Source organism: Myotis yumanensis, unplaced genomic scaffold, assembly GCF_028538775.1.
Source record: "Myotis yumanensis isolate MYYU_CA2020_CCGP unplaced genomic scaffold, mMyoYum1.0.hap1 SCAF_1, whole genome shotgun sequence".
In the NCBI taxonomy this organism is placed as follows: Eukaryota; Metazoa; Chordata; class Mammalia; order Chiroptera; family Vespertilionidae; genus Myotis; species Myotis yumanensis.
The window spans coordinates 161,996,424-162,019,328 of record NW_027223752.1 but is presented as its reverse complement, the minus strand read 5'-3'; the positions used below and the strand labels follow the sequence as shown (position 1 = coordinate 162,019,328).

The following is a 22,905-nucleotide window of genomic DNA, read 5'->3' as shown; positions in this document are numbered from 1 at the left end:
CTCTTTCTCCCCACCCCCAGCTCTGTCTCCTGCGCTCTGGACCACGTCCTGCAGCTGAGCCGACTACAAGTACTGTCTGGAATCCTTCAGCTTCTGAGTTTTAGAGATTTGCAAAGATGATAGCACCTAAGCAATAACTGTCTTGCCCGGAAGGCAATGTGGCGATAAATCACCCAGATGACTCATTTAAAATTTACCCTGTGCGATAGGGGGTGGGGGGGAGGTGAGGAGGGGCGGGGAGGGGAGTTCTAAATTCAGGGGACACCCGGCACTGACTCTGCAAAGAATGCCAGCTCAGTTTCATGATTCTAGGACAAGAGCCAGAGCACTTGTCACTATAAGAAAGGTCGGAGGGCGTGCTGTTCAACACCAGCATTTTACAGATGTGGAAACAGAAGTCCAAGATCAAATGTTCACCTAGTAGCCAAGCCAGGCAAGCATTCAGGCCCTTTGATTTGTCACACCGCTAGAGCACAACTCTCAGTCTTTGGGAAACCACTGCACATTTGTGTTAGAGCTTTGGTGACAGGAGTAAATTATGACTTCCCTGGGCAAACTTACAACCCCATTTTCCACTGCCGGGCAAGCATTCTCCCTTCCATTAGGGAAGCTTCAGTTATGGCATCAATAATAAACAAGGCAACAGCCCCAGTCAAAACCGCTCACTGAAAGTTTCTTTTTTGGTAAGAGAATGATGAGTGTATGTTCCCTAAGAATGTTCTGGCAATGTACAAATAAAGCCACACACACAGTGACAAACTGTGCTGGTTAGAGTTTGGCTGATGACATTCTTGTTATTGAAACAGGAAGTGACTCAGCCACGACAGATCATATATTTTATTCCGTTGTGTTGGCTCATTTGAAAAAAAATAACCTATCACAAGGCAACGGTGTTTGTTTTCTAAATAACACATTTTCTTTGGAGAAAGATGTAACCTAGAGATGAAAACTTTGAAATTTTAGTTAATGTTTTCTAGGAAATTAAGGGAGACTTCCTCAATTGATATATCACAATTAAAATATTGCAAAATAGGTTTCATAAGGATATGATATAATCAAATAAGTATTTTTGATGAAAGGAAATGCATTCTAATATTTTTAAGGGCTTGGATTCTAGTATTTTGTGTACAGTCGTAAAACTTTACATCTGGTTAGGGGATCTTTTTAAGACATTTAAAGGCACTGACTTTTTATATTTTACCAATTTCAGAATTTGGGTTCATTATGACCAGGGCTGGGATGAAGTTTATCTTTGTCCATTAAACCTTTGCAGCTACACAGTGAAAATAGATAATAAAAATGTATTTCAGGAAAATTGCTTACATTTAAACACATTTCCACATATACCACTGAAGCCATTTGCCTATGAAATACTGACACTATGTTTACAGTTCATGGGCTATCCAAGAACAATGCCTCCACTAATGAACTATGCTTAAAATAAATTGTACAAGAATTCTTTAAATCCTATCATTAAATGTTCATGTGTGCTCCCACCAGCCTTTCACTGGGAAGGTTTCACTGGGTATGCAGTTTCACTGGGTATGCAGTTTGACATGTGACATCTCATCAATCGCTGGCTTTCCTAGTGAGGAAAATGTCCATTTGATGCACAATTTATAGTATAAGGGACATCTCCTACTATTGGGCACTACAGAGAGGTGGAAGGCAGGGCCTGGTGACCATGTGCCTCAAGACTGTCTGTGGGCCTCTTCATACAGGTGACAAAGGACGAACGACGGCTGTGCCTGGGACACAGCCAGAACCAGAATCACAGCCCATGGTTCCTGCCCATCCCTTTCCCTCAGAGACTCACCAGCTCCCTTTGTGAGAGCATCCGTTATCTACAGTGTGCTCAGAAGTTAAAAGGCCATTTTTTTCTGCTTTTCCCTCCTTAAATCTCAGAATGAATAGCTTCCATCTGTAATTGTTGGTTCTATATTTTTAAATAGTGAACCAAAAAACTTAACATTTCATTATCTCTGAAGTCATTCACATATTTGCTGCATGCCACTATGTTGATAACAGCACAATACGGTCCTTCATTTTACTTTGTCTGGAGGGAGGAAGATGCTTAAAGAAAGTTCCTTTTTTTATTTTTCACACTAGTCTGGAGTGCCAGTTATCTGCCTTTTCCACACTGCATAGATCTCATTTAGGTATTTTTTAAAAAAAGATACCCCAGACATTAGCCTAGATTGACAGTTTCAAAAACACATGTGGTTACAAGCCTTCATTGCAGATCCAGAAAAAATGATTCCTGTAAATGTGTGAAAAATTGGCTTTCCTAAAAAATGGTGTGTGGTGCATATGAGCTAAAAACCTATTAAAAAAAAAAAGCCACAGCACCTGACATTTCTTCTCCATTATTTTCCTCGAGACATGAAAAGTCCTTGATAATTTTAGTTGCCCAAAATGACAGACTCCGTCAATTTGATTTTTAGAGTAACATGTTTTTCTGCGCTCTGGCATGTGATATTTTACCTTAAAGCATGAAGAGAACATCTCACTGCTCTGACATCGGTAAGGGCTCCTGGGCCCAGGAGAGCAACATGATTTCTCTCCATAAAAGTCCAAGTCATTGTGGTCGTCTGCTCACTTCATACAGACAGTCCCACCGGAACATCTTCACGCTACCCTGACAACATGTTATTTTCAAGTACCGATTTTTTGTCAGGAAGTTCCAGGATTTAACTCCTAATGAGACGTTGCATTTCCACAAGATGATCTTTTAAAATAGTGTTATAAATAGCTCATCACCAGGGGGATTTTCTTTCAATTGGATGGCATCTGAGAATACGTAATTCTAGCCAAATATGTGCTACCTATTCAGTCCCTAAAACTAATCATTTACATACTCTGGAAATCTGGCACATTTTTATGAATCTGTTTATTGCAATACTACACTTTATTGTAAAGTAAGTCCAAAGGTTCTAATTCAGGCTGTAACTTGCATGAAATCAGCTACAAACTAACCACCTATCAATTATCCACAATATAGCAGGAGACCTGTGTGTGTCAGTGAGTCTGTGTGTGAGTGTGTGTCTCTGAGTGTGTGTGTCTATGACTATTTGTGTGTATCTGTGTGCATGCTCACTCCCCACCAAGAATTTTCCTCGGGGAAACAAAAGCCAAGCAAACAAAGAATCAAAGAAGACAGTACATTTGGACCAGGGTCACAAGGATGAGCTGCAGGGAGCTGCCACAGCACAGCCCTGCTACACACCGGCCATGAAGGACCAAGTAGGGACTGAGGCTGTTTAAAGGGGCATGTGTGACCACTGGTCTTTATAACCAAGAAGAGAAGAAAATGTAGAAAGAAAGCGGGGGGAAAGCAAGTGGTCTTCTTCCGAAGATTCCCCTGATATCCACACCCATGGCTGCAGCTGCCACTGGGTACCCAAAGGAGAGGGGTGAGCTCTGCAGTCGCTGGCTGGCATTACCCCATTTTCTATTATCTATGACTTCTTTTGGGAAGGTAAGACTGGATTTGTCACTGTGCCTTCAACAAAGTCGCATTTATAAATTAGTAAAGCTTCTCTTAAGCACTAAGCATACGTTATCTCATCTAATCCCTGAAAACTCCTGAAAAGAATGTTTTTTAACTAAATTCAGAAGATTTTAGAAATGTGTCTGCAGTCCAGCAGCTGGTTTGATGTCAGGGATAGAGTTCAACCCAGGACCCTCTCCTTCTATGACTCTGAGTGACCTTACCTCCTGGCATAAGTTGTGTCCTGTGCTTAAACTCCATGGACAGACACCTTATTCTTGTTTTTGACCCCAGATTACCAACTGGCTTCCAACTTCTATAATAAACAGAAAAGAAGGCCCTCCGGGTTCACAATCATGCAAACGGTCCAATTGTGCCAACGGTGAGCAAACTTTTTTTACTCAGAAGCCACTCGTGTTTCAGTGTCTATGTCACTCAGTGTATCGCCACCCGAGATACTACCTGCTTCTCCCTCAACTCTCAGGAACTTTGGCCCCACAAGAAATAAATCCTGGAGAATTTTCAGGAAGGAGGCACAGCACTTGGGATTCTGGTTCTCCCAGAAGAGCTCAGGCACATGGGGTGTTAATAGGCTCTTTATCAGATCAAGAAAACCATAAAACAGTGCAGAATCATAAAATATGGGCGAGTTAGGGGATCTGAAATGCCTCATCCTCTCTGGGCAGTGGCTGACCAGGTTTCAGACACAGAATTCAAATGTTCTTGCAACATGTACAAACAGGAGACTTTCCATATACACACTGTAAGTTTTAAAGTACTTATTTCTCCCAGGAAGTTAGGTCATGGTGACCTCCTAGAAGTTTATACTTGAGATCACCTAAAAACAATGCTATCTAATAAAAAGAAAAGCCATTTATACATTAGGAATTACCTAAAGGGATATGAAACCCTTAAATACCTTTTAAAGTTGTGGTGGAAGCAGAACTGTTGTTACTTAATAATTACAGTCTGCATGCACTTCCTGCCCGATATCACTATGTGTTGCTCACTGTATCCTCACTTCATCCTCTCTGCACAGAGATACTCCATCCATGAGGCCTTTCAGAACCATCCTAAGAGAGAACTTCCTAATTCCCACACTCATTACTTACATCCCCTCACCCTGAGTGGCATCTGCCATCACTAGAGATATTATTTGATACCTGCTTGTCCCCCAACGAGAACATGAGCTTTGTAGGACTGTTAGTCTTGATCACTGTGGTTTCCTGACGAGACAGAGCAATATCTAGCAAAGAGTAAGCACTCAGAAACCAAATAGGCTCTCCTTTGAGCACTTGGGACATTTTTGCATAAGTGCAATAGAATTCCCAGATAGATGACACGGATTTCTGACTCATCTGAGAAAGCTATTGCTTCATAGAAATGAGAGAGGAAGGACATATGGCTCTGGATTGGGCATCATTCATCACCATCACTCATCACCATCACCCATCACCATTACCAATCACCTATCATCACCACTAATTACCCATCACCATCACCAATCACCCATCACTCTTCATCATCACGCAGCACCAGCACCATCACCCATCGCCGGGACAGCTCCCTCAAGCCTCTTTCCAGTCAATTTTCACCCCTGCCCACCAAAGGCAACCAAACATCAGTGTTGCCTGTTCTAGATCTTGATGTAATCTGAACCTTGCAGTAGTTTTTCCTGTGTGCAAGGCTCCTTTCACTCAGTCTGTGTTTCTGAGACACATTCATGTTGTTCCATGTACAGCTGTTTGTTCTATTTGCTGATGAGCATCATCCCATTATCTGAGGATACCACATTTCCTGGTGATGGACCCCAGGGCAGTGACCAGTTTTTTTACTATCCTATATAATAAAAGGCTAATATGCAAATTGTCCCTATGGGCAGGAGTTTGACTGACCGGGAGTTAAACGTGCACTGACCACCAGAGGGTGGTGCAGAATATGGCAGGTGTTGGCGACGCAGCACTGGCAGCAGGCAACAGTGGAGGCACTGCCGGCCCCAGTAGACCCCAACAAGAGTAGGACCATAACGGGATGGTGGAGCAGGTGAGCAGGCAGTGCCAGGCCAAGGCAGGTGCGAAGGGAGGCCCTGTCTGGCAGCCAGCAGCCGACAACCACTAGGGACCCTGCCCATGCACAAATTTTGTGCACTGAGCCCCTAGTTATAAATTTCTATAAATGATCTTGTATAAATCTCTTTGTGAACATATTATTTCAATGCTTTAAATGCTTGGATTATGAAAGAGCCGAGTCACAGAATCTATAACAATAAAAGCATAATATGCAAATCAACTGAACAACCGATCAGCAGAAAGACCATCTGGACGACCTTGTGGATGACCACGCTATGACACCCACTGGCACCAGGCCAGCCAAGGCAGGTGCGATGCAATTGGTCAGGGGCCCGGCCATCACCCCATGATCGCCCAGCAGAGGGAGGCCCAGGCCACTGCCTGGTGGTGGGGTGATCAATCAATTGCAGGGCTCCATGATCACCCCAAAGAGGGAGGCCCAGGCTACCCCTGGCAGCACTGCGGTGGGTGGGCAGGGCCTCCCTCTGCAGGGGAAATCCATCATGGACCCCCAGCAGCAAGGGCCTACCTCTTTGGGGCGATCCATTGCAGGGCTCCCAGACTGTGAGAGGGCACTGGCCGGGCTGAGGGACTTCCTCCCCAGTGCATGAATTTCATGCACCAGGCCTCTAGTAGTTATATGTTTAGCTTTATTAAAAATAGCCAGAACTTTTTCAAAAGTGGTTATACCTCTACATCCTCACCAATAATGGCTTTTATTTCACATTTCTCTGATGATAAATAATGTTGAAATAAAGCAGAAATGTTTATTAGTCATTTATATATTGTTTTGAGGAGTGTATGTTCAAACATTTTTTCTATTTTTTATCTTTTAAAAATATTTTTATTATTGACTTGTATATGTCATTTATATTCTCTGAGTATCTGTTCAATATTACATATATGTCTTAAGAAATACCTATTTGTTTCAGTCTGTAACTTATCTGTTCATTTTCTTCATGGTGTCTTTTAATAAAGTTTAAATTTTGATGAAGTCTAATTTACAATGAGAAAAAGATTTTCTCCTTTTTTTTAAATCATCATCCGAGAATATTTTTCCATTGATTTCTTTTTTTAGAGAGAGTGGAAGACAGAGAGATATCAATGTGAGAGAAACACATCTATTGGTTGCCTCTTGAATGTACTCGACCAGGACCAGGGCCAGGGAGGAGCCTGTAACCAAGTTACTTGCCCTTGACCGGAATTGAACCTGGGACCTTTCTGTCCACAGGCTGACACTTTATCCACTGAGTCAAACCAACTAGGACAAAAAATTTCTTTAAGTATTGCTTTTTGTGATCTTCCAAGAAACTTTTGACTACTTCCAACTCATGGTGATTCTCTCCTATATTTTCTTCTGCAAGTTTTACAGTTTGCTTTTCACTTATTTTATAATCTGTCTCAAATTCATTTTTATATGTGGTGTGAGATGGGGCTGCAGCTCTCTGCCACCCACACATACAGGTATCCCATACTTTCTGAGAGTTCTCATTAGGCTGGTTCATTTTCACAAAATACCTACATTAGTACTTATTTTTGCTCACTGAAAGAAATAGACATTTGCTTTTATACAAAAAGGCAAAAAACTAGTGTTTAGAGTTTGTTTTGCAGTAAGCCTTACAGAGGCAGCATGCAACCTGGGAACCACAGATTCAAGCCCCAGATTTTTGAGCTCTGCCTGCGAGCATCTGTGTTTTATGCCAACTTGTTTTGTGCATCTTTTAGCAAAATGTGTCCTAAGGTAATTGTTTCTTCACTGTACACTATTTCAACTTACAAAAGGTTTCATAGGAACAGTCTACTTTTCAATCCAAGTGACTGAATTTTAAAGGGTGCCCAGATGGTCCCAGGAGAAACAAATTAAGTTGAACAACCATTAAAAACGATCAAGAGGGAACTTTTATCATTAGCTATTCTCAGCGCTGATAGTTATTATTTACTATGAAGTGAATCTGTACTGTAATGTCATATGGTAACTGATGTTTTTTGGTAGTGACACACAAAAAAAGCAAAACACAAATAAACACACAGAACAAAGTGGCCTGTTGCTCAACGGGAGCACCCAAATTGGCGGCATTATTGGAATGGTCCTTGGAGCAGATTCATGAGGCTCTCCTTATGAGTCCCCTTAAATTATCTGGAACAACAGAAAGATCAAAAGTACTCAAAACCAATATGCCATTCCACAAATCTCTAAATTAAGTTGAAACTTCGGTTTAAAATGTAAAATTTATTTTTTAAACAATAGATAATTATTATAATTTCTAAATGTGGCAAATAGAGTTTAGTGACATGAAATCATGTAACGAAAAGTATGGGGAAAAGCAGAGGAGCGAGTAGAGGTGGGTGGGGGGTACATGAGGGAATGACACAAGGTTGCAGGGGGCAGACACCTCCATCCTGCAGGAATGTGAAAGGAGCCTGGGCCAGTCCCAGTGAGTGGGTCCTGACCTTCTGAAGAGGGTGGTATGAGCAGCCGCGTGGCAATTGAAAAAAAGAGATGAGTAGATGAGGGAAGACTCAGAGTCATGCCCACCAACTGAAGTTTACTCTATTCTCTCCAGGACTGGGAGAGTGAAAAGGGGTGAGGAGAACAATCTTCTGTGTAGTAGGACAAAGAAACTCTTTTGGAATTATTGGACCAATTTTGCCTCTGGTTGGTTATATGACCTGCAAAAGTAATTTCATTTTGCTGTGTTCGCTCACCTATTTTTTAAAACAGAAATTATAAATAGTAACAGCATGCTTAGAGATGGATGAGTATTGAATAAGTGAGTATTGCCTCCAAATTACTGAATGACTATTTGACACGAAGGAAAGATTTTAATGAATCATCTATTTCAATTCTACCAAACTGTAATAAACATTTTTACCTCCGATGAAAGGACGTGACCAAGGTCTCACAGGTAGTGTGGATAACTAGTCTAAAGTCCATCTTTTTATACCATGCCACACTCCTTCCTCTGATTCTCTCTCCTTCTGTGATTTGTCTTTCTTGCTGAGTATTGCTCAGAATCCAGTATATTTTATCACATTGGAAGCTGACATTACAGCCCCACCAAATAGCGATACACACCAAGAGTGATCATCCCCTTATTTCAAGACCTCTACAGTCTTTACCTCCCCCACCCCTGGGACTTACACCTGTTTTGTGAATGTATGAATCCCAAATACCCCAGTCAAAAATATGTATTGAATGGCTAATGGATGCAACAGGAAGCCATAAAATTTATTCTCTTTGAAACTCAGCTTATTGCCCTGACCGGTTTGGCTCAGTGGATAGAGCGTCGGCCTGCGGACTGAAGGGTCTCAGGTTCGATTCCAGTCAAGGGCATGTACCTTGGTTGCGGGCACATCCCCAGTGGGGGGTTTGCAGGAGGCAGCTGATCGATGTTTCTAGCTCTCTATCCCTCTCTCTTCCTCTCTGTAAAAAATCAATAAAATATTAAAAAAAAAAAAAAAGAAACTCAGCTTATTGTACAAACATGTTCTTACACCTTTTCTTCTGAAAATGACCATTTTGAGTGTATCTGTATTATGTTCAATGAGGTTCGCTATTTTTTTCCAGTTGTATTGAGAAATGATTAACATGCATCACTGTGTACGTTTAGGGTGTACGTACAGCATGGTGGCTTGATTTGCATATATTGTGAGATGCTTAACACAATAGGTTCAGCTAACATTAATTTCCTCACATATGGGTAATAAAAGATAAATTTTCCTCATGATGAGCTCTTATGATTTACTTTCTTAATAACTTTCCTATTTATCGAACAGCAGTGTTAGCTATGGTCATCATATTGCACATTGCCTCCCTAGTACTTTTTATAACTGGAAGTTTGTACTAGGTTCGCTATTTTAAAAAACTATACAACCTTCTAAGTACTGGTCAGTGTGTGTAAGAGACAAGGACACATTTACATTCTAAAGGAATGTAGATAAAGAAAATTATTAAAACGAATAATAATCTGAAAGGATAACCTAACCTTGAAACCCGCATGCATTGCACCGAGAGCAGTCATGGCGTCTTGACTTAGGGAGCACCCTCCCTTCCCTTCACTCTCTTCCAAAAGGTCCAGGATGCTGGCTTTCACTCGTACAGACACTGGGTTTTTGTTTCCTTTGGTGCTTGTTGCTAATAACTGAGAAAATCCTATTTCCAATATAACCACGCTCTTGAAACCATAACCCAAATACCCCGCTGGCCACCAGTATTGGCACAACCCATGATGGTTCACTACCAAACCATCTCTGTTCCTGGAAATAGACCCATGGAGGCCCAGTCATGCTCGTTGTTTCTGAGCAAAATACATGAACACAGGCCAACGATCATTTTTATCAATTCCTTTTGGATTATCTTCATAGACTCTACATAATAGGTTCAGTCCGAATCCTAACTTTGGATTCACGAAGTTCCTGATGCGGGCCAATTCTTTGTTCTAGCCTGCTGCAATCTCACATACAAAATCCTCTCAAATTCTCTGACATTCTCCATTAAAAAAAAAAAAATCTTTACTTAAAAAGATGGTCATTAAACTCTATTTTGAGATAAAAATGAAAGCAGTAGCAATAATTCAGTTTTCCATTTTGAATTTAAAATGTGCATTCTTTGTGGCCTTGGCATTTTTTTTTTTGAAATGAACATTTTATTTTAGGAGGTAATTTATACACACATACACTGAATGTCAGCTTCCGCTGTTTTACGTTTTCCGAGGGGAGAGGCTGACACTGCAGCCCACAACACACACTTCTCTCCCAGTTAGAGGCTGACTGGGCGCCTTAGGACAGGGCTCTGCTTGGTAGGTAACCAGGACGTTTTAAGTGACAGATCTCTGGTTCCCAAACTTGAGCCGGCAGGCAGCAGATTCACGTGGGGGGCTTGTTCAAACACGGTGGCTGGGACAGCCCCCCGCTCCTGCTTCTGTTGGTGGGGGGCCCCTGGCCATGGCATGTCGAACACGCTCACAGCTGGTGCAGGTGCCACTCTAGTTGCCCACGCTCCCGAGAACCGGTCGGTTCCTGGGAGTCTCATGGTTAAAGGCAGCATTTGTACCCACAGAATCCTAAACCCCGGAGAGCCCGTAGATGCCCACGGACCTTCCCTGCCCGCTGCCCCTGCCTCTCTCCCCGCGGGTCCGGCGGGTCCCGGGCGCGCAGGTGCCCCTGCCCGGTCCCTCAGACCCACACCAGGGACTCCCCCCCGCCCCCCCACCTCGCTCACCACCCAGCACAGCGGCTGTTCCCTTCCCCACCTTCCCGTCCCAGGCACAGGAAAAGACTAAAGTGGACAGAGAAGGATGGCGGGGGACAACGGGGGCGGAGGGGAGACAGGGGGCAGGGCACCCCCAATTGGGAGGAGGAGGGACAGAGGGCAGGGCAGAGAAGATGGAGCCGAGCAGAGACGGAGGAAGGCAGAGCTGCCCCAAAGGTGGAGCAGGGCGGGCAGGGGAGACAGGGAAAGAGGAGGACAGTGAGGAGCCGGGGACGGGGACCCGCCGGCTCCCCTCAGTCCGGCCATGGCACCCCGAGCTGCTCGGCGTCAGGCAGGGGACCGAACGGGGACGGTGCCCGAGTGACCGGCCCCCCGGCTGACCCGGACCAGCCCTGAGGGACGAGGACCTGGGTGACCGTTAACCGGCCGGTGGCAGGGACTGGATGGGGGACAACTAGGGGACCCGCTCCCTCGGCCCGGCCGCGGGCGCACTGAGCCGCACGGCAGCGCACCTCCCAGCGCCGACTCCTCCGGCGAGCCGCTGCCTGCGCCTTAAATACCCTGCTAAAAATAGCCTGCGAGGCCACCTTCCAATCAGACGTGCCCGAAGTTCGAATTTGGCCAATAGCGAGGGCCGTGAGAGAGAGGCTCGGTCACGCCAGGCGGGGCCGCGCTGAACCGGCGCCCGCCATTGGCCCCAGCTGACATCATCGGCGCGCAGCCCCCGGGACGGGCGCGGCGTGATTGGGCGGTGCGCGGGGCGGGCCGGACAAGTCACGTGGGGGGGAGGGAGTGGGGGGAGCTAGGCGAGGAGGAGGGGGAGCTGGCAGCGGAGGTTTGAATAGGGAAGTTTTGCAGGGGTTACGTTTGCAGTCAGTCCGGTGTTTGCAAATATTGTGTGGGCTCGCGAGCGCGTCTCTGGACTCCGGCAGGATCTGAACCCGCGGCGCCTCACTGCTGGGCACTGAGTTTGCATGAAACTTTCCCTGCGCTGCAGGCACGGCCGCTGCGCTCCCGACTCCAGACCGCACACCTCCGTGTTGGTTCAACAGCGGGGACTGTCTTTTCCAAACCGACATGGATGTACTCCCAATGTGCAGCATCTTCCAGGAACTCCAGATTGTGCATGAGACCGGGTACTTCTCGGCGCTGCCCTCCCTGGAGGAATATTGGCAACAGGTAAATAGGAATTATGTGCCAGGTACCCCGGTGCGCCACGGAGGGTGCATCACGCACCGACAGTCCTGGTGTGTGGTTGAAGGTGCACTGCTTTTTCTTTCTTTTTTTTTTTTTTTTTATGGTTTGGGTAAAAAAAATTTTAAATTAAAATAATTATTCTTAAAACATAGTCCTGCTGTCTCCGGTGCGGGAGGCACTTTGAAAAAGCTTTTTCCAGCTTGGAGCGGAGTTGTCATTTGCGCGAAGCGCAGCAGCGCTTCGTTGCTCCCAGTGTTTTAGCCCGTTTCTGGGGCTTCCGAACCGGAGGGCAGACCCAGCTCCACCGGCTGATCTCACGGTGCGAGCCCTTGGCAGAAGTTTGGTGCTTGTACCAGCTCCAGACTCCACAGCTGGAACTTGTCATTTGAACTTGCGTGGAAGCCAAGGGTATTTTTGTCAAAGATATTTGTTTTTGTTTTCCTTTTTGGTCTTTGTACTTAAGACAGTTTTGTGTTTATTTTTTTAAAATTAGAAATTTCACTAGCAAAACACCCACCAGCTCTTTTTCTCTACCAGGCCATTGCTTCTTTGGCATCCTTAACATTTACCTCCATCTGCCTTGTTTTTCTTACCTGCTTCTTTTGTTAAAAAAAAAAAAAAAAAAAAAAAAAGAAAGAACGTTTGCACAATCAGTGACTTATCAGTCATATGACAGTGAGCTCTTCTAGTCTGAGTTTGGGAAGAAGAGCCTCAGTTTCCGGCATTTTTTTTTTCTAGTGAAACTAGAATTTTGGGCATTGGACAAATCTGAAACTTAATTTTTCCCCTTTCTAATTTATCAGTATTGCCTGAAGGGAGAGAGATTCTGACACTTGTCACATTGTTTTTTTAAAAGATAGAAGGGGCTGTCTCTCTGCCCTGCTAGAATGTTGGCTTTTGTCACAAAAAGTACAAATATATTCTGTGGATTTCAAAGCCTAGAAAGCTTTAAGAGGGATGAAGCGCAGTGTGGCAACCTTTCTAACGCCTGCTTGATTGTTCTCAGTCCTGTCCTGCCTTCCTCTCCCCTGCTCCCTTTTCCGCCTTAAGAAGCTGCTCCCTAGGACGTGATTGAAATTGATCTAAGTAGTTTCCTTCAGGCATTTGGGATTTGGGCCCCAAGCCAGGCTGAGCTCTCCTTCGCCTTCAGAGGCTTTTAAACTCTGAGAGCTTCGCTCCGGTCCCCAGAGCTCATCAGCGTAATGGAGATTTTAAATTAGCCAGATGATAAAGTTTAATAAGATCTCAATAAATGTGCTTTTGTTTTTCTTTGGAACATCCATAAAATATCTGGCCATCTCTCCTCAGAACGCTCTGGCCTGCCGTTGTAACCTAGACATATAGTTTTAGGGGTAAAGAGAAAACAATGGTTGTTTTTCCCCCCTTTGCTTGCTCATGCTTGCTCCGTGAGGATTCTGTGGGGAGGGGGAAGGGTTTGTGTGCTATATTATGATCGCAGGCACGTTGCTAAGAAAGCAAGCATGAGTGAGCCCTTTGGGTAGCTTAGCTAGTCCTGACCATGATTTGCTAAAAAGGGCAAAGTCGGCTGTAGAAATGTAAATCTGTAGAATTGCGGTCGTATAGACAACCTTATATGGCCATCCAGGCAATTGATCCTAGTGAAGAGAAGGGCAGATATAATTTAATCCTAAAATGTTTCCTACCGTTTTTCTTTTCCAGTGGCTAGAAAGTTTGAGATGGTGGGGAGAGGGGATGCTGGTCTCTCGGCAGTGGTAGCTTCTTGAAAGGTTGGTTGTGGGTCTGGGGAGGGGGCACTCTGTCCATGACACACTGCATGCATATCTGAACCGGGTTCTTTTTTGGCTGCTGGTCAGAATTTCAAAAGGAAGTCTCCTCTGGCATTGCGTGAAAGAAATAGAGTGATGACTCATACAGTTGTACTCTTGGCCAGTAGATAAAGTTCTTGTCCATTGTGGCACTCCCAGCAGGGCCGGGAGGAATTTCCCCTCCTGCATCCTTTACAATAGCAGATGGCCATTCTGGAATGATTTCTCCCCTCTGTCGTAGAAGCTCTTGTTTTTCTCTGACCACTGTGGAAGTCATTAAAGTTGTGTGTACCCATGGCCCTGCACTTGGGAATGGCATTCTTTGAAAGCCTACTAGGTCTGGGCTAAGCAGGAAATGGGTGGTTTCTGTGCAGCTCCATTGATGTCCTTGAATATAGACCATCAGCTTGCTGCGTCTGCTCACTGAGTGTGGCCCTGTGCTGTCAGCTGTGTCTGCAAAGGGAGACACATGCAATGTCAGAACACATTGCATTGTATGCGTTGCAGCCTTTCTGTTTTGTGCTTGAGAAAGGAGGATGGCTGGGTTTCTCTTAATTGCACATGGTTCTCGAGACTGTCAGATAATCTGGCTAAACCTGTCGGGGGGTGTGTCTGAGGCTGGTTTTCTTTGTGTGGTTTACAGAAACTCATTAGAAATGTCAACACTGGTAACTATAACAAAAACTGGCTGAGTGACCTTCAGTCACTGTGGCCTTTGGTCCAACATGGTATTTCTTCTGAATCCATCCCCATTCCTAGAAACAGCTTTCCTCTTGCTCTCCTAAAGACACGGTTCTTATAGTGACATGGCCACAGTCTGTTTGCCCTTCATCCCTGCATGTATTTTGGAAATATGCTTTTGGTTCCATTTTCAGTTGTCATAATCACGTGCCTTCTTGTGGTTCCTTTCGCACAGACCTGCCTGGAGTTGGAACGCTATCTCCAGAGTGAACCCTGCTATGTGTCAGCCTCTGAAATCAAGTTCGACAGCCAGGAAGATCTGTGGACCAAAATTATTCTGGCTCGGGAGAAAAAGGAAGACCCGGAAGTGACGGTTTCCTCCAGTCCCCCTGAGGATGCTCTCAGCAGCCCCAGCTTTGGCTACAACCTGGAGACCAACAGCTTGAACTCGGATGTGAGCAGCGAGTCATCGGACAGTTCTGAGGAACTCTCACCCACTTCCAAGTTTACCTCCGACCCCATTGGCGAAGTGCTGGTCAACTCGGGGAACCTGAGCTCCTCAGTCACCTCCACACCCCCTTCTTCCCCAGAACTGAGCAGAGACCCTTCCCACCTGTGGGGCTGTGCACCCAGTGAGCCGCACCCTCCAGGAAAGATACGCGGTGGGACTTCGGGGAAGCCGGGTGACAAGGGCAGCAGCGGGGACGCCTCCCCAGACGGCCGGAGGAGGGTGCACCGATGCCACTTTAATGGCTGCCGAAAAGTTTACACCAAAAGCTCCCACTTGAAAGCACATCAGCGCACTCACACAGGTCAGTCCCTCCTGCGACCCGGGAGGTGGGCCGCTGGTGGGCGCCACTGAATTGCACCAGCCCTGGGAGGGGGCCGGGCTCCGCAGAAGGCTGTCAGAGCAGACACATCCTCACCTCACTCTTTCCCTAAAGAGATGGGTCTCTGGGAAAGACAGAGTAGGAGGTGAAAGACTGGACATGTGCCGATGAATGGTTGACACTTTCAGAGTAAACAGACAAGAGGTAAATCACGTTCTCCATCTCCACCCAACCCCCTACCCACTCCAATCCTCCCGGTTATCAGGAACCACTGTGATAGTGTTACATGGAGTTGCCTCTGATTTTTTTTTTTTTTTTTTTTGAAATGAAACTCAAAGATCAGGAGAGAGGGTGGCTGAACAGCATGGTGCACGCTGGTGTTGACAGTGTGGGGATTGAACTTGACCATAAGCTCTGTGTAGCAGTTTTGATCAGTGGGTGCTTACTGGGAATTTCTCTGTGAATCATGCTGTGCTTTTGTTTTCTGATACCAATTTTTAAAAACCACAAATTGAAAAAAAACTTTTAAATGAAATACTACAACCTAGCCGTAGCCAGTTTTGCTCAGTGGTTAGAGCATTGGCCCGAGAACTGAAGGGTCCTGGGTTCAATTCAGGCAAGGGTATATACCCCCACCCTCCCCCTCTCTCTAAAAATCAATGGAAAAATATCCTCGGGTGAAGATTAACAATAACAACAACAACAAAAAAAGAAATACAGCAGCCTAGATGAAAGTTCTATTGAAAATTACTATTATAGTCTCTAGGGTAACTGGTGATGAGTCACAGAAATGTTAGAGCTGGAAGGGACCATAGAGATCAAGTCACTCAAGCTCTCATCCTACCAGTAATGAGAGGAAATGACTGAGCCCTCGGCCAGGGTTCCCAAGATGGTCATGGCCGAGGGGGATCAGGACCCAGGTGCCATTTGTCCCAACAGCATTCTCTGCGACTGGTTTTGGCAAAACGATTCCTGTCCTCAGGTAGCACTTTTTAGTGAATTCATATTTATAATCTGACCAAGGAACAAAGTGGACTTGATTATTTCATTGCCACTTAGAAAGTTCTTTGACAGCCCTGGATGGGGTTTCCCAGAAACTCATGACTTCAGTTCTGGAGAAATGTAGTTTCTCGGAGGAAACAACAAAGCTCATTCCACAGGGAAGTGAGTAAGGAGCAAAATAAGTACTTGGGAGAAACCGTTTCCATGGAGAAAGCAATAAAACCCTGCCCTCACAGAGGCTGTGGGTCCAGTGGGCTGACACATCACCTCCCAAGTATTTCTTCAGTCTGAGTAATCGTCTTTCTTACATATTAACTGACTAAGGTCATGTGGGCTCCGGGTGCTTCCACAGCACTTGGAGGCCTGAGGCTAGGTCAGGAAAGAGCTCCTGGGTGTCACCTTCTGAGCGCCAGCTGCTGTTCCTAATTGAGGTGTCTTAGGAATTCCTGAGGCCACCAGACCTGGCGCTTGCTAATGGGTTGACTTTCACCAGGTGGTGGTGTAGCAGGGCCCCTTCCCTCACTGGACAGTGAAGTCATGGCATGCTTGTCTTGTGCTCTCTTCCCAGGAGAAAAGCCTTACAGATGCTCATGGGAAGGGTGTGAGTGGCGTTTTGCAAGAAGCGATGAGTTAACCAGACACTTCAGAAAGCACACTGGTGCCAAGCCTTTTAAATGTTCTCACTGTGACAGGTATGTGCTTGAAGCGCTGGGTTCGGGAATGCCATCCCCCTAATGGCGTAGGCATACAGTAAACCTGGAGGAAGGCGAATGTTTTCCTAGCCTGTATTGTGCTGTTTTAGCCTTGGACAGGTCTCTAATATGCCTATTGTCCAAGTTAGGATGCTCTGTGTCCTGTCTGTGTAAAACCAGAGTGATTTCATTCCTACTGAAGTAGGCCTTCAGTAGTTTTTGAATTTCAAGACTGGGCAGTAATGTGCTCCCAAGAGCTGAATGGAGACCTTAATTTATATTTCTATCAGTTGGAATTTCCTAACCCTGAAGATAAATTGTGATGATTCAGTGGATTGCCAGCTTCCCTTTGAGAAGGGCTGGGTGGGGGTGTGCAGGGTGGGAGATCTGTAATCCAGCGAAGGCTGGAGATCTAACCTCTCTGATGCTGATTGGTTCTGCAGGTGTTTCTCCAGGTCCGACCACCTGGCCCTGCACATGAAGAGGCACCTCTGAGGGAGCAGAGTGTGAATCCTGCGGCTAAAACGGCTTCCAGGCTGAGAGACGGCCATGGAAGGAGGGTGCGTGTTCCAGCCAAAGCATGCCATTTTGCACCCCACCCAGTTGCCTCCAGGACCTCTCCTTGGAAGGTCTTTCGAAGGCGAAAGAAGTCATGTCAGAAGCGGCAGAGCGCCTGTGGTGTGTGGTGTTTGGGTGGCCTGGACTCGCCACTGGTACCCATCTTCTGAGTGGTCCCTAAGCCTTTGCCGTGAGCATGTGCACTGAGAATGTTAATGGTTGGGTTGATTGTATGTGGAGGATCTATTAGGACTGTGTGATGAGGCAGAGTCTTTCCTGTGCAGTAGCAAGACTGCAAGAGACAGAAAAAAAATCGTTTGAATGTTTTGTGTGTGACAGGTAAACCATGAGATGAGATGACCACCAATCATTTCTTTGGGGGGTGGGAGGGTGTCTGCGCCTTAGGAAAAAAAAAAAAAAAGAAAAAAAAGAAGGGAAAACATGGAGGGCGGAGTGTGAGTGGTCAGAACCCTGTGTGGCGAGTGGATGTGGGAGGGGGAGCCCTCCTGTGTGAGAGGAACATTGGCGTCTGGTGCAGCTACGAATTGAATCGTGCAATGTGTCAAGTAGCTTGTTCTACTGGCTACAACAGCTCATTTGTTACCCTTTGTATAAGCTGTGTATTTACAAATATAACACAATGGTAACCTTTCCTTATAAGACAAAAGTAATGCATGGTCTAGGGAACTTTCTGCTTTTCCATTTTTAAATCAGAACTACAATTTTGATTCCAGTTACTGAGCAGCTAAGATACAATTTGTTGAAATCAGTGATCCCTAGCCATTTGGGCCTGGCAATACACAATTTCTCTCCCCTTCGATTTTGTAACACTCCCCTTCCAGAAAGGTGGTGTGCAACATAGGATTGTTTTTTAAATGATTCTGAATTTGATGACCTTTTTGGAAATTTAATGATGCCCTTCAAGACATTGGACACCTACTGGGTGTCAAGAATGCGAGGGCTGGGAACTCCTGGTCTAGTGTTACATTAGACTAAGAACCTAAAATTTTCTCAGTTGGGTGGATAAAACCACTAAAGCTTAGAAAGTGTTTTCTCATGCAGCTATGTTTCTCTTATTTATGCCTTGAGGACTAATTTCTGGTTTTCTAGCTGTTAATGCACTGTAGATCTTAATAATGGTGCCTTATGCAAGTGGCCCCTTATGTGGGGGTCTCATACAGGGGTATGGGTGATGCATGCTTTATTAAGGCTCTTTTTTCACCTGGCATTGTACTGTATCAATGTAAAATACAGAAAAAATCTCTTTAAAGTCCTCCTTCACAAAGACAAATAGAGAGATGAAAACCCCCCAAACAAGTCAGTATTTACTCAATATTTTGCATAACTTGACCATCAGTGTTAAAATGGAAAACACATGATAATTGAAAAACCTGACCATTTCTGCCACCATGAGACTTTTCATATAGACTTTGCACAACAATTGTATAGTTCACACACCGGCTGTATTTAATATGTAATATTTTCACGCATATTAAAGATACAGAAGTATAAAAAAAACAATGTTAATGTATTTGCTTAAAAGGCACAAGTTTCACATACCTATCTAGCTATTTGTTGGTAATACAGAAAGTATATTAATTTTTTAAAAGTGGGCAGAATTCTTGTGTATGTATATTTGTGTGTATAGTATGTATATGTTTGTGTGTGTATATATATATACATATATATAATATATAAATATTTTTTTAAGGAGAAATTAGATGTTTAGCTAGAAAATTTCACAGCCTGTGAAGAAATATTTCAAAATGGCCATAAAGGAGGTAAAAATGAAAACTATAACTTTTATAAAGGCTTTATCTTTAATTTAATTATTTGCTATAGACTCTTGGCAAGGACTCTGTTCCAGACTGCTGACTCTGCTCATCTTACTGCCAGGTCTGGAACAGGGTACTGTTGGCCACTCAAAATTGGCATGAACGGAATACTAGCCCACAAGTTGGTCTCAGACACACTATGGTTTTGATTTTTAATTTCAGCCTTATTAGAAGATCTAAGAGTCAGCTAATTACAGGGATTTTTTTAGAACACTTTTTATGCAGATGAAGTTTTTTTTTTTTTTTTTTTTTTAGTACATAGATTCTTCCCATTTTTCCAATGAATAATTTCCCTGAATTGGCACACCACAGTGTGGACAGCTGATATTTCATCCAGCTGCTGGCTTGTGGGTGTGGATTTTTATATATATATATATATACATATATATATACACATGTGAGTCTGGCTGGGCTGGTATTTTGTTTGATCTTCCTGGAAATGAGCAATGATGAAAGCTCGAATAACTGGTTTTTTTTATCTGGGCTGATGAATACACTTATCTAAAGAACTCATTTCATTTTGCTAAGGGGGAAAATGCACTTTTGGCAATTCAAAATCCAGGCACTTGATTTGCTGGATTTTGGAAAACTCCTTTTTTGGCCCTGCTGTGCGCCTAGCCATAACAATTCCATTAAGTAAGAAGGTAAACAAAAGACAAAAAGGAAAAAAAAAAACACGCAACTTGCACTGGCTTGTCTCACTTATGAAACACCATGGAGTTGTTTGATTGGGTGGGGCTGGGTGCCGTGTATATCAATGCCTGTAATTTTCATAATAAGCAAGTACATAAAGAATTATATTCTGTTCAGGTGATAACTGAGCCTCAATCAAGCAGAAACTTTTTGCTTGACATTAAAAAAAAATTTCTATTAGTGAAATTTCTTTTTTTTTGAAGCACCCTGTTATCTAAAGAATCTTTGTAAGATTTTTGTAAAATTTTGTTTTACAAGATTTTATTTGAAATTGTTTTTTGCAAGATTGTTATATTTCTGTATGAATGTATTTTTTATTGGAATAACATAAAAGAATTCTTATCAGGATCTCGACTGTGCTTGGTTTTTTCTTGGGGCAGGGCGGGGATGGGTGGGGGGAAGGACGATGAAACAAATTCCTGCTCTATTAGTCAACCTTGGGAAATGTCCCTTGTACAACTCTGAAAGCCTCTTGCCAGCCTAGTCCCTTCCAGCTTCACAGCCTGACCTGGGAGCTAATGTGCAAAGAACAGCCTAATGTTGCTCCCCTGAAATGCACTGAATTTCCTTAAAGCAACCTCCAGGCTTAGGCTTTGGGGCACAGTAGGAAAACATTTGCTCCTGCGTTTTATCTTCCTGTCACTCCAGCCAGGGGAATAACACCGCAGAGGCATCTGCACAATGACAAACTTGAATGCTTCCTTTCCCTTTCTCGTGCTCCAGCAGCCCTATTCCAGTTAAGCAGTTAGATCAGGGCCAGCCTTCTCTGACCTGGCCCACACCCCTGGCGGAGCTGTCACAGAGGAAGGCAAAAATGACAGGAAGGGACAGCAGGCCACAAAGCTGTCCTGGCTTTCTACAACCCACCCTTCCATACCCCCTGCCTTCTCTGGTAGACCAGTAAGATGGGATAGAAAGTAAGAGGTTGTTTACATGATCACCAGATAATTTTGTATCTTTTTCTTTAAAGGCTAATGGGATACATTCAATGTAGAGTTTGAAAATAAATAGTCCGCTTTTGGATTTTTAGAAAGGTTTCATGTAAGTAGCCTTAGATCTTGGTCCCAGTTTTACTGCGTGTTAGTAGCATTGGTTTATCTGCAAATCCGTTTTCAGGCTGTATTAAGCTAATCAGTAGTGATAGGGTAAAGCAATGTGTGCTTTCCAGAAGGGGCTATAGGATGGTGGAAATTTTCATGGGAAGGCTTCTTAACGTTCTTACTTTAACTGAGGAAGTTCTCACATTTCGGTTGCTTTAAGTGCTCATGACTTCTCTTCATAGCAGATCTTTGTTTTGCTAGATGTGCAGACTTTACACTAGCTTTTAATTTTATAATTGGGGAGGGGAATTTTTAAATGAATCCCCAATGTTAAGTGGCTTTCTAGAACTGCAGTAAAAATATCAGCAATTCGGGAGGAGTTGTTGGCGTGGGAGGGTGGAGGAAGCTGATGAAAATTTGGCCAGGACTCATGGGTGTGTTGTGTTCTGAAACACATGTCAGGATGACTAATAGTTGGATTGCCCTGACTGTATGGCTAAATAAAGGCTTGATAATGCATTCTCGGCTACTGGTAAGACTTGACCACTTTGTCATGTGCAGACTATGCTGAACAGCTCAGTTATGTTCAAATAAGGCTGTTAGGAGAACTGTTGTGCAAGGAATCAGCTGTAAACCTAACATATTTATAGAAGTATAAAAAATTTCAGTCTGCTTAACAAATTTTTTGAAACCTAGCTCAAAGAAAGGAAATGTTCCCGTTCTAACTAGTTGCTGTGTGCTCTTGGACAATTTGCTGAGCTACAAGGGACCTCCACTTTCTTATTGCTGAAATATTTTGAGCTAGGTCACATGCATCTAGCATTTTATATAGCACTACAATTCTGTGGTCTGTGAGAATAGGGTGGACTTGAAATTATAGGTTCACCATCTATGGATACTCAGCTCAGATCTAGAAAGCTCTCTCATGTGCTATAGTAGAAAGTATTGTTGAGAGAATTGCTCTGACTTAGAACGGAAACAGAAAGTTCTCAAATTGCCCTTTGCCCCTTTAATTATAGTTAAGTTATTCAGGCATTTGGTGCTTTATAGCATGCCATTATTTTATTTCAAAAATAAACAAACAAATAAAAGATCTCTTTAAAAAGTGCCATTGTAGCTATTGCAGATCCAAGTCTGTCATACCCGCCCCCCCCCCCCCCCCATCTTAGTCCATACACCCGTGTGCACAAACAGTGGGGGAGGTGACTAGAGTCAAGTTGTTTACCTTTATATTGTGGTTGCTGTGGAGAAAGAACCTAGCTTTTATATGTAACTCCTTTCTTAGGTCCTAACCTTATGGCACCATGAGCTATTTTTTAACAACCCTCCTTCCCAACTAAATTCTTCCTCTCCCCAAATTGGGTGATAAAAAAGATGATGATGTCTACTACTTTTTTTTTTGCCTTAACCAGGAATTGGGTAAGGCAATATGTCGTGTGTGTGTGTGTGTGTGTGTGTGTGTCTGTAGAATGAATGCCACGAGGTAGGTACCATTCCCATTTCACATATGAGGAATATTGAAGCTTCAGGAAGTGAAGCTGCTTTCCCTAGATCACTTAGTTGCAGGCAAGCATCCAATCCAGGGCTCTCAAATGGCAAAAGACCAAGGTTTTAATCACCACTGAACACTGCTTTCTGTCTCACCCAAGTTCCCACAAGAGCCTGTCGAATTCACCTTAAAATGAAGTTACATTTATGAAACGGAGACAACTTTCTTACAATTCAGAAGCACTAAAGCTATAAACTGTGCTGTAATTCTGAGCAAACAAAGTAACCATTTTGAATTGCTTTCAAGATATGAGACAGATGGCATGTATTT

The 22,905-nt window shown here is 44.0% G+C and overlaps 1 protein-coding gene across 1 annotated transcript; it reads left to right on the top strand.

Moving 5' to 3' along the window:
• Nucleotides 1–11,617: 11,617 nt before the first annotated feature.
• On the top strand, nucleotides 11,618–20,394 carry KLF6 (KLF transcription factor 6). The gene is made up of 4 exons (XM_070391188.1): nucleotides 11,618–11,950; nucleotides 14,672–15,248; nucleotides 16,837–16,960; nucleotides 17,404–20,394. Exons 1-4 carry the CDS (start codon nucleotides 11,849–11,851, stop codon nucleotides 17,453–17,455), a joined length of 855 nt encoding a protein of 284 aa, XP_070247289.1. The 5' UTR covers nucleotides 11,618–11,848; the 3' UTR covers nucleotides 17,456–20,394.
• The last annotated feature ends 2,511 nt before the right edge of the window (nucleotides 20,395–22,905 follow it).

Excerpts from the sequence above, each read along its gene's own strand:
- KLF6 (XM_070391188.1), top strand. The coding sequence starts at position 11,849 with ATGGATGTACTCCCAATGTGCAGCATCTTCCAGGAACTCCAGATTGTG. Across the intron at positions 11,951-14,671 it reads TGGAGGAATATTGGCAACAG|ACCTGCCTGGAGTTGGAACG; the intron begins GTAAATAGGAAT and ends CCTTTCGCACAG. Across the intron at positions 16,961-17,403 it reads AAATGTTCTCACTGTGACAG|GTGTTTCTCCAGGTCCGACC; the intron begins GTATGTGCTTGA and ends TTGGTTCTGCAG.